This window comes from Balaenoptera musculus, chromosome 3, assembly GCF_009873245.2.
Source record: "Balaenoptera musculus isolate JJ_BM4_2016_0621 chromosome 3, mBalMus1.pri.v3, whole genome shotgun sequence".
NCBI classification, from domain to species: Eukaryota; Metazoa; Chordata; class Mammalia; order Artiodactyla; family Balaenopteridae; genus Balaenoptera; species Balaenoptera musculus.
Window position 1 is genome coordinate 156,968,996 of NC_045787.1, and position 16,384 is coordinate 156,985,379.

At 51.6% G+C, this 16,384-nt stretch overlaps 2 protein-coding genes across 2 annotated transcripts; one reads left to right on the forward strand and one right to left on the reverse strand.

The window, feature by feature from the left end:
• The first annotated feature begins 203 nt into the window (after positions 1-203).
• LOC118892989 (transmembrane protein 80) lies at positions 204-2,039 on the forward strand. The gene is made up of 3 exons (XM_036848096.1): positions 204-317; positions 1,139-1,237; positions 1,553-2,039. Exons 1-3 carry the CDS (start codon positions 279-281, stop codon positions 1,844-1,846), a joined length of 432 nt encoding a protein of 143 aa, XP_036703991.1. The 5' UTR covers positions 204-278; the 3' UTR covers positions 1,847-2,039.
• A 2,549-nt stretch (positions 2,040-4,588) lies between these two features.
• On the reverse strand, positions 4,589-16,166 carry CHIT1 (chitinase 1). The gene is given in 13 exon segments (XM_036848155.1): positions 4,589-4,833; positions 5,304-5,430; positions 6,736-6,849; positions 7,160-7,311; positions 7,314-7,344; positions 9,304-9,350; positions 9,353-9,426; positions 10,098-10,222; positions 10,429-10,594; positions 11,966-12,022; positions 12,608-12,809; positions 15,049-15,078; positions 16,142-16,166. Coding segments are annotated over 13 exon segments (1,395 nt in total).
• Positions 16,167-16,384: the final 218 nt, after the last annotated feature.

Genomic DNA, 16,384 nt, shown 5'->3' on the forward strand with positions numbered 1-16,384 from the left:
GCAGGGGACTGTGGGCCCACCAGGAGAGCTGGGTCCTCGGGTGGGGTGGGGGTTGAGGATTTGCCTGGTGTTCCAGCAGGTATATTAGACATGGTGGTGCATGCTCTGAGTCTGCTCAGAGAGAAGACCAGAGGAACTTCTCCTCTATGGGGCTGAAAGTGGTCATTGCTGTTAGAGAGAGTGGCCAGACATTCATGGACTAAGCCACTAAAGCATAAGTGACCCAAAATTCCTTTACAAACTATATTGCTCGGGGGCGCGGGGCGGGGCGCGGCAAAATGGCGGCCTCGCGGCGAGGGAGAGCTTCCTCCACGGTGGTATCCCGCTGCTGCATCCCTGTGGCCCTCCGTCAGCCCAAGACCCAGACCTCCCAGGCACCTGAAGTCGGCTCTTGGCTCCTGCTTTTTACTGCTTTAAGCCCCCAGCCCCTAGCCCCACCTTCCCTATAAGTTTTGAGTAGTCATTCCACCTGAGTGGGAAGGGCGTCCACTAACAGGTGGAGAGAGTTGATATCACCTCCTCCACTGGTGCCTCCTGCTCAGCCCCACGCAGAGGGATGGCTGCCTGACTCCCTCCGGGCCCTGAGGGGCAGGAACACGAAAACCCCTCACTTGGAAAACTTACAGACTTGTTTCAGCATAAACAAATACGAAGTGTTCAGAGCTCAGGAAAGTTGCTAGTGGGTATTTAACTGCCCCCCAAAAGAGAGAAAGACATTTTCTTTGAAGAAAGTGAAAAAGGTCACTTTTTGCTCTCAGTGTTATAACCGGGACCTAGGTCAGGGTGATGCCACCTGAGGAAGCCTGGGGTGCCGAGGCCGTCCTGCCTGCAGTCACCAAGGATGTGCCCGATCCTCTTGCTCCAGGCTAGGATGTCCCCTGGGGGTAAGCCCCAGCCCCACCCCGGAGCCCACAGGAGCCCTGCCAGGTGTGGTGACACCAGGAGGGGTGTCAAAGGAAGCCAGGCAGGGGGCCGTTGGCCGGGTCTCCGTGGCCACCCGAAGGTGCCTGGGCTGGACCCACGTGTTTGCAGGGCCTCTGGACAGGTGGCAGAGCAACCCCTCCTGTCCACCCTCCCCAGGTGGGTGCCCTCGGGCAGGGTCATTTGCTGGGCCTGAGAGTCCTTAACCGCTGGCCAGCTCTCATCACTCCCTCTTCAGATGCTGCTCTATCTGAGTGGAACGTACTATGCCCTCTATTTCCTAGCTACGCTCCTGCTGGCCGTATATAAAAGTCAGGTTTTCCGGCTTCCCTGGTGGCGCAGTGGTTGAGAGTCTGCCTGCCAATGCAGGGGACACGGGTTCGAGCCCTGGTCTGGGAAGATCCCACATGCCACGGAGCAGCTAAGCCCGTGCGCCACAACTACTGAGCCCACGCGTCTGGAGCCTGTGCTCCGCAACAAGAGAGGCCGCGATAGTGAGAGGCCCATGCACGGCGATGAAGAGTGGCTCCCGCTTGCCGCAACTAGAGAAAGCCCTCACACGGAAACGAAGACCCAACACAGCCATAAATAAATAAATAAATAAATAAAATAAATTTTAAAAAAAAATCAGGTTTTCACTTATCCTCACAGTTACCTGGTCCTCGACCTGACTCTGCTCTTTCTGATGGGGATGCTGGAAGCAATTCGGTTATACTTCGGCACCAAGGGCAACCTGATGGAAGCCGAGGTACCGCTGGCCGCCAGCCTGGTCCTCACGGTGGGCGGTGCCCTGCTGTCCATCTACTTCCTGCTCTGGCAGACCCTGGTGCTGTGGGCCGACTCGGCCCTCAGCGCCGTGCTCCTGGCGCTCCACGGCCTGGAGGCCGTCCTGCAGGCGGTGGCCATCGCCGCCTTCGACAGCTAGGTAGGCGGTGCCCGGCCCGCGGGACAACCCTGGACAGGAGACCCTCCTCAGAGCCAGACTGTGCCCCAGCCGTCACCTCCCCCGCTGACGGTTGGTGAGCGGGAAGGACATCTTCGTGCTGACCTGCCTCGGTGTTTGTTAGAGGGTCAGATGGTGTGGAGGGTCTATGAGGCGGAGGTGGGGTCGGGAGCCAGGGCAGAACAAGGTGCTGGGCAGGGGCTGGGTGTGACAGAAGCAGGGGTGGCGCTGTCCCGGCCGGTCTGCGGGGAATCATGGGGACGTCTCTGGCTGCTGGGGATCTGGCTTCAGCAGCCACCGACATCCAGGGTGCAGAGGGGGACGAGGCCTTCGGAAAGCAGGCAGCCAGGCCAGTGCCCTCGCGGTGTCTGTGGCACCTCCCTCTCAGGCAGGGATCGGCTGTCTCTGCTCTCCCTGCTGCTTCGGGGTGGCACAGGGACCAGGGGTCCTGCTCTGCGGGCCGAGCCCCGGGCAAGTGGTGCACTCTGCCGTGCACAGGAGGCACCTGCCAAAGGCCAGGCAGCTCGGGGCTGGGGGGTTTCTCCTCAGCCGTGACACCTTTCCCTTGGGGAATTCTGGAGAAAGGCGAAGGTGACCTGGAAGCCCCAGCGCAGAGGGGAGGGAGGAGAACTGGAGAGTCCCCAGTAGGGGTGCTGTCCGGCTCCCAGGCCCTCTGCAAGTGCTCCTGGAAGGAGTCTGCGCCGATGTTTTCTAGTGACTTCCCTTGGTCTCAATTTCATATTTTCTACGTCTGGAGTAATGTTGTGTTTGAGCATCTGGATATTCTCTCTTCACAGTATTTTTAAATAAAGAAGCTTCTCTACCTCAAAAAAACACTATATTGCTCAAAGCGAAGCAAACCTAACAATCCAGGCAATATTTGCACTTGACTTCAAAAGCCTACTCCATACAAGGGTACATCACCTAGGTTATAAAGTTGGGGGTGGGTGGGTAGGGCAGATAGGTGGGTAAAGGGAGACAGTCTTGTCTAAAGTACACAATAGTATTTGCTTTGGGACAGGGGCTCAAACCTCATAAGAGTGACGGTGGACATCTGGGGGTCCCACATGAGAAGCTGGCGTGGCTGAGGTTAGTACCAACAGCTGGGGTACCTGGCACCTGAACTGGGGTTGGATGATAGGAATGAGAGCAGAAGAGACTGGGCCTGATAAAGTGTCTTGACACTGTGCTGATGACAGAGACTTTATTCTTTAGGCGGGAGAAAGCTGTTGGTAGTTCTTAGGCATGGGAAATGACAGGGTTAGATTCCTATTTAGAGAGATCAAGCTGGTCACAGTGTGGAGGTTGCACTGGATGAGGGAGGTACAGGAAGCAGAGAGCCCAGCGAGAAGGTTAGTGAGAGGTGGTGCTGATCACGCTGGACCCAGCTAACACGCACTTACTTCCCCTAATCCTCACCCACCCTGACAGGAGGAGGCTGTCCCCAGCTGCCGGATGAGGACACTGAGCCTCCATTTCTTTGCCTAAAGTCACACAGCTAGTAGGTGGTGGGGCCGGAAGTTGGTTCTGCAGCTGTCTGGCACTAAGCCTCCTGCAGCCCCTGCCATAAGGAGACTTCCATCCTAGACTCCATTCTGAGCAGAGACAAGTCTCAGCTGAGACCTCAGAGGAAGGAACATGGGCAAAAGCAGACCTGTGCTCTGGACTGAAGAAGAGCAGATTTCAAAAGGCTTGAGGACAGGCAGGGTGTAGAGGGGAAGTCACTGCTAGAGGGATCTGGTGCTGCTTGTACTCATGCGAAGGGCCAGCTCATCTCTCTCCCCACTTGTCCCCATCCCCAGCTGCCCGAGTCCCACCCAAAAAACCAGCTTTGGGTGAGTGCATGGCAAGCTGGACCATTAGATTATGTGCAGATTTTCTTCAAATTGACCAAGATTCAACTCAAAGCTTCAAGAACTGTTTGGATTACTCTATTTGTCCAGGGTACTGTATGTGCATGCCCTTCTGGCCCATATTGGCCCATTTAGGCCTTGGTTCTGGTCTCAGAACTGGGTTAGAATAGGTCTTCAGTTTAAATACCTGTTAAAGGAGGGTAATAAGTATCCCTGCCTCATCTGTCAAATGACCGCTTAGTAGCAGGGGGTCTGGATTCTCATTTTAATGCAGAGTGGCCATGAGCGGAGCCCTTAAGGCAGGGGAAAAACTCTTCTCTGCTGCCATCTAGTGAGCATCTTGGGAATAACACCTGAATGGAGGTCACCAGGAAAAGTTCTCTCTCCAAGGGGTTCTGAGCCAATGAAGAATGTGTCAGATCCAGGGCCATGCCCCAGATGTGGTCATCTGTGCCCTGGAAGCTGCCCACTGGAAAGTGGAGTCTTCAAGGCGAGACCTGGTGCAGAGCCCGACACACCCTGAATGGACCGCCTTCTCACCTGGCTCTGACCTAGTCATGCCTTATGTCACCCTCCCCTCTTGGCTCCCTACCTTCCTCAGGGTAGTTTTTGAACTAACAGAGTGCTTAGAGAGCCTCTGTGAGCCACCACATCTGGGGGCAGTGGGGTGCAAACCAAAGATTTATTTTTCAAGTAAAATAGGCAGCCCAGGAAGAGCAGAACAAGAGGAAACCAAGGCTGAGAACAGAAAGCTTGGATATGGAAAGACACAAGAAGCCAGATTGCAGCTGCCAGGGAGAGCTGGGGAGGCGGGCTATGGAGTGGTCCTGGGCCCTTTCCCAGGTGCTGGGGTCAAAGGGGCCTTGGAGACTCAACTCCAGGTGCAGCATTTGCAAGAGGAGCTGAACACCAGGCTCCTCAGGCAGCTTTGCTGGAACAACCACCCCCCTGTACAACTGTAGTAGCTGGACCAGTCCAGAGGGTTGGGGTAGAGCCCGTCAGCTTTGCCCTGGCAGAATGTGTCTTGTCTGAGGCTGCAGCCATGCTCAAGTTAAGAGGGCTGGCCTGGTGCAGGAGCTTCAGGCACTGGGGGGCCTGAAGACATATATGGAAGACCTGGGAAAACAGTGATGATTCAACCAAGGCTCCTCCAAAAGATCCCAAACCCATAGGCCAAGCACACAGGCAGCAACCATAGGCAGCAGCAGCTCAACACCCCATACCTTACAGGCAGGGCATAGTCAGACACCCAAGGCAGAGGACAGCCAGACAACAGCCACACCTACAGCTGGAGCACAGCTCAAGAGAAAACACCGGGGCTACAAGTGTCATAGGCAGTGAATGGCTATCAACCATCTGCAAAGACCAACCAAGTAATGGTGAGGGCCAGCGGGGTCTCACAATGAAGGCTGAGTGCAGGCCTTGAGAAGAGAGGCTGAGGGCCCTCTGGAGGGAAGCCCTGGTTACCAACACCCTGGGCAGGCATTGGTACAATCAGAAAGAGGAAGAAGAGTGTGAAAAGAGAATCCTCAGAAGAATTTCCTCAGAAGAAGCCAGTACCTGAGGTGCCCTGGCCCCATACTCACTCAGCTCCAGCCGCAGCATCTTGATGAGGGGGTATCGGCCCTGGTTGCAGAAGAAACCAGCAAAGTTGTCCATGTCCAGTGTCCAAACCATGACCCCACCCAGTCCCGTCTGCTTCAGATAGCTGACCTGTTTGAGGAGCGAGATGGGGGTGGAGGAGCCCAGGGAAGCCCGGCCAGCAGCCCCAGAGCCGGTTTCCTCATCCAGGCAGGGACCTCTTTTCTCCAGCACCCATGAGTTCTGATCCTTGCTGGGCATGATCCATTCTGGAATCTCCCTGCCCTGACATAAACATGGCCAGGGGTGGGCATGAGGGTGGAGGTGTGAGGAGTACATGGATGTGTGACCTTCCTTAGGTTGGAAGCCTTAACTTCCCAGCATTTTCTGGGCTGAGCTATTGTGTTTGGGGTACTGTCTGCTGATTGTAATGAGTTCAGTTACCATAGGGAACGACTAACTTCCCCAGAGATCTGAATCAATTCCCTGTCTTCATGTCTTTGTCCACCCTGAGGGCCTTCTCACCTCCACCAGTTCCCTGAGGCTTCTTTAAGGTATGGCTGTGTGTCCCCTCCGAGTGGGCTTCCCTGGCCCTAGCCCTGCCGGGGGCCATGGCTCACCTCTGGCGTGAGGCTGGGGTTACAGGGTAGGGGTGGTCGGAACCCTTGATGACCCCAATCTCCCTCCCAGCTACCTCCCTTTCTACACCAGTCCCCACTCAGGGTTCCAGCTACCATACAACTTGCTCTCAGAGGCTAGCTTCCCCTTTCCTCTCCATCAAGTCTTTCTCCTGTGCTTTGCTCCCCAGAAGGCCCATCTTCTCTGCTTTAAGACTTTCTCAAAATCCCTTCCACCATGATGCCTTCTCTCATCTCCCCCAGCCAGGATCATGCTGCCTCCTCAATTCTCCAGAGCACTTTGTCTACACCTCCAGAAGAACCTGCCACTGTCTGCCCTGCATAACTGACAAGAGATAAGCAGATGAGCAAATACAGGTCCCTCTGCAGGTGCCAATGACCTCACTGGGGAGAGAGACATGGAAACAGGTAAACACACTCAAGTTTTGAGGCAGGAATTGAGGGGGTGTCATATAAGTAAATCAAAGGATCTATAATTTGAACATGCACCAGATATTGTCAACGGACTGAATAAAATGATATGCCTTACTGTATGTATTTCTCCTCTTATATGTCTGTAGAGTTTGTGTTTAATAAAATACAAATACTTTCAAGAGAGATACTCAATGTAGAGCAATTTTTTTGCCATTGTGTCTTTTCTTAACCAGTAGGTGATAATGGTATAAAATGCTATCACATGGAGATCTGTGAAATGCTGGGATATTTCTCCTTGAAGAGGTTCTGAATGCTGTCATTGAATGTTATTGACAGGCCTTGGGCCCACACAGGACCACACCTTCCCAGCAGGGCTGAACCTCACCTTGATTTTGCAGCTCTCCACATCATCAAAACCCACCCACTGGTTGCTCTGAAAGGCATAGGGCACCTTCTGGTCCTTGATTCTGTGCTCAGCAGCCCCCTTCCAAGAGCAGACCTAGAGGAGCAGAGGGCAGAGCTGGGAAGGAGGTGGGAGGCACTGCAAGCATCTTCTCCCTGTCATGAGGAGACTAGAGACTGAAAAATTCCCATCTGAGAAGCTTGGAGATTCTAGGAAGTTCTAGACTGAGTGACCTAGAACTGTTGATTCAATGAGGCACCTGGGCTTAAGGATAAATCCAAGATGACAGGCATGGGATGGAATTTACCCGACCAGAATTCACTGTGCCTAGCATCCTCATTCAGAAATTATGGGAGAAGAAGCCCCTGCTCTGCACAATACTCGGGGTGGCTGTGGGTTTTCCTACTTCATAGTAAGCCAGGAGTCCTCCCTCTTTGGTGAAGGGGCCAGGAGTTCCAGGCCCCGTGGCTTGGGCCCCCACTCCAGTGTCCAACAAAGAGGCCAGGGTAAAGGATCATCCATAGGTGGGCATGCCAAAGATCAGTTTGCTGGCAGGGTCCCTTGCTGCAGCCACCGTTGCATGGCAGAGTCCTGGTGGTGAAGGAGCAATGTCAGGGCTAATTTTCTTTGCCTTTAGACTGGTTCAGATCATCCAAGCCTGGGGGCTCCAGAGGAGTTTCATGAGCCTTTACTAGTGTTCCAACCCTGCCCCATCTTCTTTAGATCCTCTCTTAGACCCTGAACCACAGTGATTGAAGCTGCATGGCCCTATAGCCAAGAGCATGGGCTCTGGAGTCAAACAGTCATTGACTCAGTAAATATTTACTGAAGGTCAGCTGTGTGCCAGGCACTGTCCTAGACGCTTGGGATACCTCAGTAAACAAAGATCTCTGCCTTACTCAGCAACTTATTTGATCTTGCTGAGCCTCGAGCTTCCTGTCCATAAAATGGAAATGATAAAAATATTTGTCACTAAAGGCATTGTGAGAATTAAAAGATATAATGCATGTATAAGTCTAACATAGTGCAATAAAGGGGAGCTATGATCGTGATCATTACCATCACTGTTGTTTCACCCTCAGTACAAGAGCAGGGAATTTTATTTATCTCTGTAACCCCAGTGCCTAGAACAATGCTTGACACTAAGATGTGCAAATAGAAAGAACAAATGAGCACAGGGCTTCTTCACCGCCTCTGCACAAGACCTTCCCCCATCATGTATTACTTGACATGACACCCCCAGGCCTGTGACATGAGGAGGTACCCAATACAACTCTGTGGAATAAACAAGTAATGAAGACTCTTCCCTCAAACCAGGATGGTAGGCTCACTTTCCCCAAGAATCCACCCTGTTTGAGTCCAGGTTTTCTAGTTACCTTGCAACCTCTTAGCACTTAGGTATTTTCACTGTATTGATTTACGTGTATTTCTTTTTGCTGGTCCATATGATTTATCTTTGATCAGACTGGAGCTTTCTGAGGGCAGAGGTCAGAGCACCCTGCTAAGTTCTGTGGCATTTTTGTGCAAATTTGGAAAAGTCACCCCTCTGGCCAGAAGCCACATGCAGGGCACATAGTATAGAGAGTAGAAGGCCTCTTTGTAGGAGGATAAAGGCCTCCCTTCCCCCACATGGATCCAGGGCACACAGCTTGGAGAGCACTGTGCCAGTGGGAGTTCAACCCCCTCACCTCTCAGCTGAATGTCTTTGTATGTCTCCCCACTTGACTTGGCTGGCTTCCCCTGGGACCCACACAGTTTCCCAGATGAGGGTGGAGGAACCAGGTGCAATGTGAGCTTTAGATGCTCGGCTCAAGTGCCTGAAGAAGTGCACTTTATTTGTGAAAGAGCCACGGAAGTCCTAGATGTTCCACCCAGCTGAAACACAAAGATGTGGACTCCCCAAAATTAACAAACATTTTAATTTAGGGCTTTTTGTTATTGTTGTTTGTTAAGAAGGAGAAATGATATGGTCAATCTTGACTTTTAAAATATAGAATGGGCTTATAAAAAAATGTCTAGCCTACTCAATGAGGAAGAGCTGGGCAGGAAACCTCCACCCATCCCAGTCTACAACCAAGCCTGCCCTTTCCAGGGACTGGGGTGGCGTAGGGGGGTTCTGCCCTGAGTGACGTCCCCTGAGATGTTATCAACTTGGGAAAGCTCTCACCTCTTTCCAGAAGGACATTCAGTGCCAAGGAGCAAAAGTTACCCATTATCTTGAAGGAAATGGGGCTGAGGGTGTATGAAGGGAGCAGGAGCCATTTTGGCTGGAAACTTGAGCTCAAAGACAGCCTCTCAATTAGTCACTTGTTTGTTTGATGTTGCTAGATTGGTTGGCTGTGTCTAATATCAGCCGAGATGCTACACAGAAGTGAGGTTTCTCCTCAGCAGTGACATGGAATAGGAAAATAAAACAAACACGAAAGAAACAAAAAAATCCTGGCTTCTCCATGCCCTGCTTGGTATCCTGCTTTTCCCTTCCATTAGGTTCTTCGAGGCTCATAAAGGGCCACTGGCAAGGGCCTGTGCCAGGAGCGTCCTGCCCCTTACCACATTGAATTCGGCCATGGCCCCAGTCTCTCCCTGTCTCTCATGGGGGGGCTGTTATGCCCTGTGTTCTTTTCCCAAGAGCCATGGATGTCATAGGCCATGAAGCTGAGGAACTCCAGTTTCCTGCATGAGGCATGGGAAGAGAGAGTGAGGGGCTAGTGAGCAGGGTGGAGCCCTCCCGCTTCCTTGCTCCTCCGTCCCCTCACACGCAGTGTGTGGCCTGGGGAGAGACCTGCATGGTGGGGGCGGGCTCCCTTCTTGCTCTGGGAGACGCAGCAGCATAGGCAACACCTCCGGTGGCCCCTGTCATCTTGGCCATTCTCATTCTTGGCAGCTCACGTCTTCAGCGTCCTCCTCCCAGCTGTCCCCTTAGCACCCTCAGGACAGAGTCCACTCAAGGACACCTCTTGCTATTTTGCTATTTTGAAGGGAAATCTAGCTTAGCATTTCTCAAACTTTAGTTGTGCACATATATCACTTGGGAATCTCATTCAGGTACAGGCTCTTATTCAGTAGGCTTGGGGTGGGAACTCATTCTCTCAGAGATGCTAAATGCTTCCCTCTTTCCCCTTCCAGGGGTATTTCACTTTAAGACTGAATTCTTAAGGAAAAGGGCAAGGCTCCAAAGAGAGGGACTCTGGAGTGATGGAGTAGCAAATGTGCTAAGGAAACCCTCCTTAGGTCTGCTGGTGGTGCAGGCGAGCCCCTGCTCCATTCTGGGGGAAGCTCAGCCTGCCCTTGGTCTCTTTCCCCTGCAGAGAACACAGGGTCCATGCCATCTGCCTGAGACTCACAGAGCAATTTTGTCCCCCTCATATCCAGCTTTTGTGCAGTGTGGCCCTGCTGGGACAGCTGTGCTCGGCAGGAGGTGTGCCTTCCCTGAGGCCTGGGCTTCCTGCTGAAAGGCATTGGCCAGGTCCTGCAGGGGCAGCTCAGAGTGAACACACAGGCGGGGAACAGGCAGCCCTGTGAGCTCCAAGCAGATGTTCCCACACAGGAGCCTGAAAACTGACCACAGGGCTGGTCTGTGCTATGCAGACACATGAAGCAGCTGAGCCTGGGGGCAGAGCAGCACCTATGCGGCCCCCTGGCTAACTAGGTCTTCCCTATCTCACCCAGCTGTACCTGCACCAGGGCTATGAAGCACTGCTTATCTGATGGAGGGCTCCCCCGGCTTCCTGCGTACTCCCAGTCAAGGTCGAGACCATCAACGCCATATTTGCACAGAAACCTGATGGCTGAGTTGACAAAGGACTGTTGATTATTGGCTATAGCCACCATATCCATGAACCTATGGGTTGATATAAGGCAGTGTGGGCCTGTCTTACACAGGACAGTGGGTCATGCTCCCTCAGAGGCAAGTGAGAAACTTCTCAGGATATTGGTGCTCGGCTGTCTAGGCCAGAAGTGAACAAGAAGGGCTGCTTCAGAGACTGCTGGGATATTTGCAGGTGGGTTATGGGCCTGGCTAAGGGAAAGGGACAATGTAGAAGTGCCCCCAAACATTGACATCACCAGGGGCACACTGACTCACTAGGAGCTCTGCTTCCCAAAATTCCCTCCAGAAGCTTACTGCCACATCCCTGCCCAGGGATTTGTTCTAACCTGAATCAGAGCTGGCTGTCAACCCAGCAAGGAGATTGAAAAAAGAAGAGGAATCAGTTTCTAAGATGAAGAGGAAGAGAAGCACGGCAGTTTAGTGAGGATCTGGGTAATCTTGGGGGCCTGCTGTTCTACTTCCCTGGCAGGTTAACATGGTTACTATTCTTCTAACTCACATTTGTAGAGTGTTTTGTGTTATTGTTATTACTATTACTAGTCCAGAGTTCTTTACAATTTCTGAGGTGCCCCAAGAACAACCTCCCCACATCTTACTTTCTCAAGAAGTCCCTGGACTTCTTGGGGGTCTTGAGTTTTATAGACTGTTTCTATTTTAATTTATTTTTTAATTTAGCTAATAGCATCAGTTCTTAAGTGGAGTTTGTATGCCTGGGAACCCCAGGCTAAGAATCCTGAATTTCAGTGAAAAATCTGTGTATAAGCAGTGTTTTGGGAAGGGGAGTCATAAATTTCATCAGGTTCTCAAAAAGGCTCATGATCCAAAAAAGTATTAGAAAGGCTGGTTTAGAATTTTGGGGACCTTATAGTTAGGACTTTCTAGGAAAAGTATGGTTCCAAATATACCATTCCATTATCTCCATAAATCATCAAAAATGTCCTGGAAATGTCAATATTCTGGCATCCAAGCTCAATCTCGCAGACTGCCTTTGACACCCAGAAGGGGAACAAAAATTCTCAGACATACTGTTCCAGAGCTCAGAAAATATAGACATTATATGTTGTCTGGGATTAGTTGAGACCCTCCCTTTACACATTTCATGGAGGAAGAGACTGAGGCCTGGAAAGAGGTCAGACTCTCTGTGCTGCATTTAAAGCAAGACTGGATGTATAACGGCCTGGAGCTAAGCCCACTCCACTGCCTCCTGATGAGGTACCAAGAAGTCAGAAGGAAGGTCAGCCCCCAGAGTCCACTCTTCTCTCCCACTCCCCCTCACCCTGGCTACACCTCTGCCTGGCTGATTCCCTGACTGGGGGTCTCTCTGGCCAGTGAGCCAGTTCCCTACTAGGGGCCCTGCCACATTGGTGCCCACAGACAGCTCACTTCTGAGTGCCGAAGCTCCAGCCCCCAGTGGCCTGCAACGTCTTCAGCTTGGGATTCCTGGGAAAGAAAAGAGAAATGCCAGAATTTATCCAGCCAGGTCCTGGGGGGGCTCACCTCACTAACAAGGAAGCAAGGAGCCTGGCAGGGCTGGTGGGGTGAGGTAGGGGATATATAAATCCCTATGTTCAGATTCTGTACCAGGGAAGCTCTAGATTGGGAAAGAAAAGACACGTTCCTACCTTTGAGGACTTCTTATCTGGCTGGGGAGCCGTACACTCAAGGAATTCAGAAAGCAAGAGATCAGAACAGATCCTCAGAGAGGCTGTATTAAGGTAGTGATAACACTTGAGCTGAAGGATAGATAGATTTTGGGAGAAAGAAGGGCACTCATTCCCAGTAGAGGGAAACAGTTTCACAGTCCGGATTCCACTTAGACTTAAACTGGAAGGGCACTTAAGGAGTCACTATCTAACCCCAACTCTTCCACATAAGCACGGGAAAGCCCAGAGAAGTGATGAGACTTGCCCAAAGCCACACAGCGGGTCTGCAGCCAGACTGCAGTAATGGAGAAGGCTTTCTGGCTTTGAGAGGAGGCGCCTGTCTTCTCCACCTCCCATCCCCACCTCCTCCACTGCAGCTCACATCTTTTTCAAGATGTTGAATTCCTTGTAGAGTGTCTCATCATTCCACGCTATGGAGCTGAGCTGGTGATTGTTCATGCCAGCAAAGGCACATATGAGGTAGGTGCACAGATTGGGGTCCACATCCTTGGGCAAGAAGCGAACAGCCCCCTGTCTGTACTGGGCCCAGTTAGTGAAGTAGCAGACCAGTTTTGCCGCAGAGCCTGGCAAGTTGGGGCAAAGAAAAGAAATGGCAATCAGGAGGGCCTGCTGTGGACTGGCCTCCTCTGCCCAGAGGCAGAACTTATGTCATGCCAGAAGACGTTAAACATGGCCCTTCATCTGCTGGAGGCAGGGAGGCAGAACTTTCAAATCACAGCTTGGAATACTTCAGAATGTTAATTAAAATACAAATATATAAAGTGGCAGAGAGGAGGCCCCAGTTACAGCCTGGGTTTATGTTTCTTTAGTCTTGCTTTAAAGAGGTTTGCATTTATATACTATTATCCCTTGTAGAGAATTGGTTTAATATCACTGACAAGGTTCTAACAAGGAGAATATTTTCTCTAGGAAAAGGCAGCTTGTTTCTGTCATCCCCACACCCTGTAGAATGGCTTTGTGTGTAGGGCCTCTCCTCCCAGGTGGGGGCTTGTCTAGCAGTGATGGCTCCCACCGAGGGCAGCACTGTGCAAAGTTGACCAGAACACCAGAACACAAAGGCCTGCATCTTCATCCCTGCAGCTGCCAGAAGTGTACTTTGGGCTGATCTTCTCTTTAGCCTTGGCTTAGGGGTCCCCATCTGAAAATGACAGTGTGGTCTCTGAGGGCTCTTCCAGCCTTGCAGACTATGATCGTGTGGTTTGCACACACCAGCATTTTATGCCAGGGACTTGGCAGAATGATGAGTTTGGACTGGAGCATGTCTGTGGTCATGGTCTAGACACTAGGATTTCCTTTTGCACAGACAGGGTCTCTCTGCACCCTCCTCCAGCCCCCATGTGGCCAGTGAGAGGATGAGGAGGGAGAGCAGTGCAAAGTGGCTATAGGAGAGTGTGTAGGAACCCAGAGCATGAAGGGCTGGCTGAGACACCCCTGGGCCCATGGATGGCTCTCAGAAGGAGGAGTCAAAGCTCTTGGGTAGTCACTGGCCCTAACTAGAGGTCACCCGGGAGTGAAGTTTGCTGATGGGACTGGGGCGTTGCCTGAGTGACATAGAAGGAGGATTGGTGAACTCCCCAAAGCAAAAGAAGGAAACAGGGGATTAACCCAGCGAACACATCCCTGGGACCATCTAGAAAGGAGCCAGGAGGCTCTTTTTATTTTGTATCATATCCTGCCATAGCATATTGAATATTGTGCATGAATATTTGTACTGTAGAGGCAACAAAGTCTAGTGGTTAACAGCAGGGACTTTGGAATTTCATGCCTGGGTTGAAATCCCAACTCTGCAAATTTTTAGCCAGATAATTCAGCTTTCTCCTTCATAAAATGGGAATGATGATTGTTCCTATCTTAAGGACTATTGTGTGAATGAAGAGTTAATGTATGTGAAACACTCAGAACAGTGCTGGCAGAAAGTAAGCTCTGTTCTAAGTGCTTTGCATACATTAACCCTTAGCCCACACAAAATTCTATTATTATAAATATATACCGTCCCATACCATAGCACACCATATGCCCAGAAGTAGCTTGGATTAAAGCTTTTGAGGAAATCTTCAACTTTTCTCTCTTCCCCATGTTTGCTATTTCTCTGGACCTGGCTGTCCCCTCCTGTGAGATGAAGAGGGGAAATGTGTGTCTAGTGCCACAGCCCAGGCTCAGGATGAGGGTCTGAGTACAGGGAGTGGTGTGGGATAGGAAGGGAACCCAGGAGTCCAAGTTGCTAAACATCACCCAGAGAGTTCTCTCTTGTCTTGCACAAGAAGGATCCCTCCTGGATCTCCCAAGCTCCACATGCAATCAGTTCAACAGACACGGAAAGAGTGTGTTGTCCTTGCTGAGCCAAGGGGCTAGGACATGGAGCTGGAGAAGACTTAGGTTTCTTACTTCCAGTAGGTCAGAGCGCCCCTACTGGTGGTAGGGGAGACACCTAAGCCAGTAATTAGAAACACTGTGATATATACTGTAAAATGTGTTCCAGTGCTATGAGAGCACAGAGGTTGGAGCAAGTGACCTCAGGAAAGAACAGAGAGAGGTTGACATTTAAGCTGGCCCCACGGACACACAGGAGTTCAGCTAGTGGGTTAGGAGGCTAGACCCTTCCCAGAAGAAGGAATGGCAAGGCCATTATGGGGACAAGGACACTTGCAGGGGCCTGAGCTTTGGAGGCGAGAACCCACTGAAATCTGGCAAGAGCTCTTGAGGTGGGCGTAAATGTTAGGGGAGTGAATGGGAGAGGGTAGCAGAGCCCAGGGAATGGGGCTGAGGGAACCCAGGGCTAGCTTCAAGAAGGGCACCACTTACCCCACTGGATCGTCAGCAGAACCATCAAACCTGAACAGCACAAAAGAGAAGGCAGAGGTTAAGATGTCATTCTTACTTTCCCAGCCCTCTATGGCTATTGAAGCGCAGGAGCGAGAAGTGGTCAGGGATGGGGGTGGGCTCAGGACAGTTTCCTACAAATCCAGCTTCCTCTGCCCACAAGTGACCCAGGAGGGCACTGTGTCCATCCCTTTACCCAGGCCAGACAGCAGGGGCCCCTACCTGGCCTGGGCTAGTCGCAGAGCTGATGGAAATCTCCATGAGCTGAGACTGCTCCCTCTCTAGAACATCAGTAGAGGGCAGTGTGGATTTAGGAAGATTCTAGGAAAACCACTGACTTTTAAGCTTTTTAGAGAGAAAGTTTCTCTTTTGAAATAAGCAGAAAACCTGTCCTCAGGATGAAAAGAGCCAATTTGGAAGGGCTAGGCCAGAGAGTTCATCTCTAGGTGAGGTCTCTGTACTTCTGCTCACAGCCACAATTGACTACTTTTTGCTGCTTTCCTGCCACACCCCACAAGAGGCTGGCTGAGTTACCAATATCCTTGGAGACCTAGGGCTCAGTGGGACTCCTTTAAAAGTATTTATTTCACCTCTCTGGTGACCTTGGATTTTCCCATTAACCTAATAAAACCTGCATGAAAATTTGTAAGGGCACCCAGGGTCATGGCTCCCAGGCTGCACTTTGCAGGGCAACCAGCTTCAGGGTGGGGAAGAATTCCTTGGCAGTGGGCACCCCTGGAAAGTAGGGGGCCTCAGAACATAGGAAAGACAAAACCACCCAATGCCGAGGGGTTCACTGACTCTGGGCTTCCAAAACAGGAAGAAAAGTCATTTTCAGCCTGTTGAGAAAAGCTTTTCCTTGCAACACAAAGCCTCTTGGGCTGAAAGACCTCAGCGGGGAACCCACAGGAACTGCAAGCCTGGCAGCAGAAGGAGAAATGGAATGACCCTCCAAAGTTCTCCTGAAAGCTTCTGCTTCCTTACAAACAGCACCAAGGAACCATTTCACATACACATCCCCACTTCCCCACAGCTCCCGGGGCCCAGCCCATACTCCCTGACAGCACCCACTCACCTGCCCAGGCTACAGACCACACCATGGTGCTGGCTCAGTGACAGACTCCAGCCCACGCAACCAGCTATCCAGGTCCTGCCCTCCTTTTATCAGGCCTCCCTGTCCCACCACAGCCAGGGTGTTGAAGTCAGACAGGGGCAGTGGGAGGGCACAGGGGGCAGGGGATGTGGTATGGAGGTCTAGGGTGCCAAGTAGCACGGACTGGGGACACCCGACACAATGCCCTTTAGCAATGCTTGGTTT

What these genes read in the sequence shown, in the direction of transcription:
- LOC118892989 (XM_036848096.1), top strand. Translation starts at nt 279, where the DNA reads ATGGCGGCCTCGCGGCGAGGGAGAGCTTCCTCCACGGTG. An exon ending in GGAGAGCTTCCTCCACGGTG is followed by an intron (nt 318 to 1,138) that starts GTATCCCGCTGC and finishes ACCGCTGGCCAG; the next exon opens with CTCTCATCACTCCCTCTTCA. An exon ending in TGGCCGTATATAAAAGTCAG is followed by an intron (nt 1,238 to 1,552) that starts GTTTTCCGGCTT and finishes AAAAAAAATCAG; the next exon opens with GTTTTCACTTATCCTCACAG.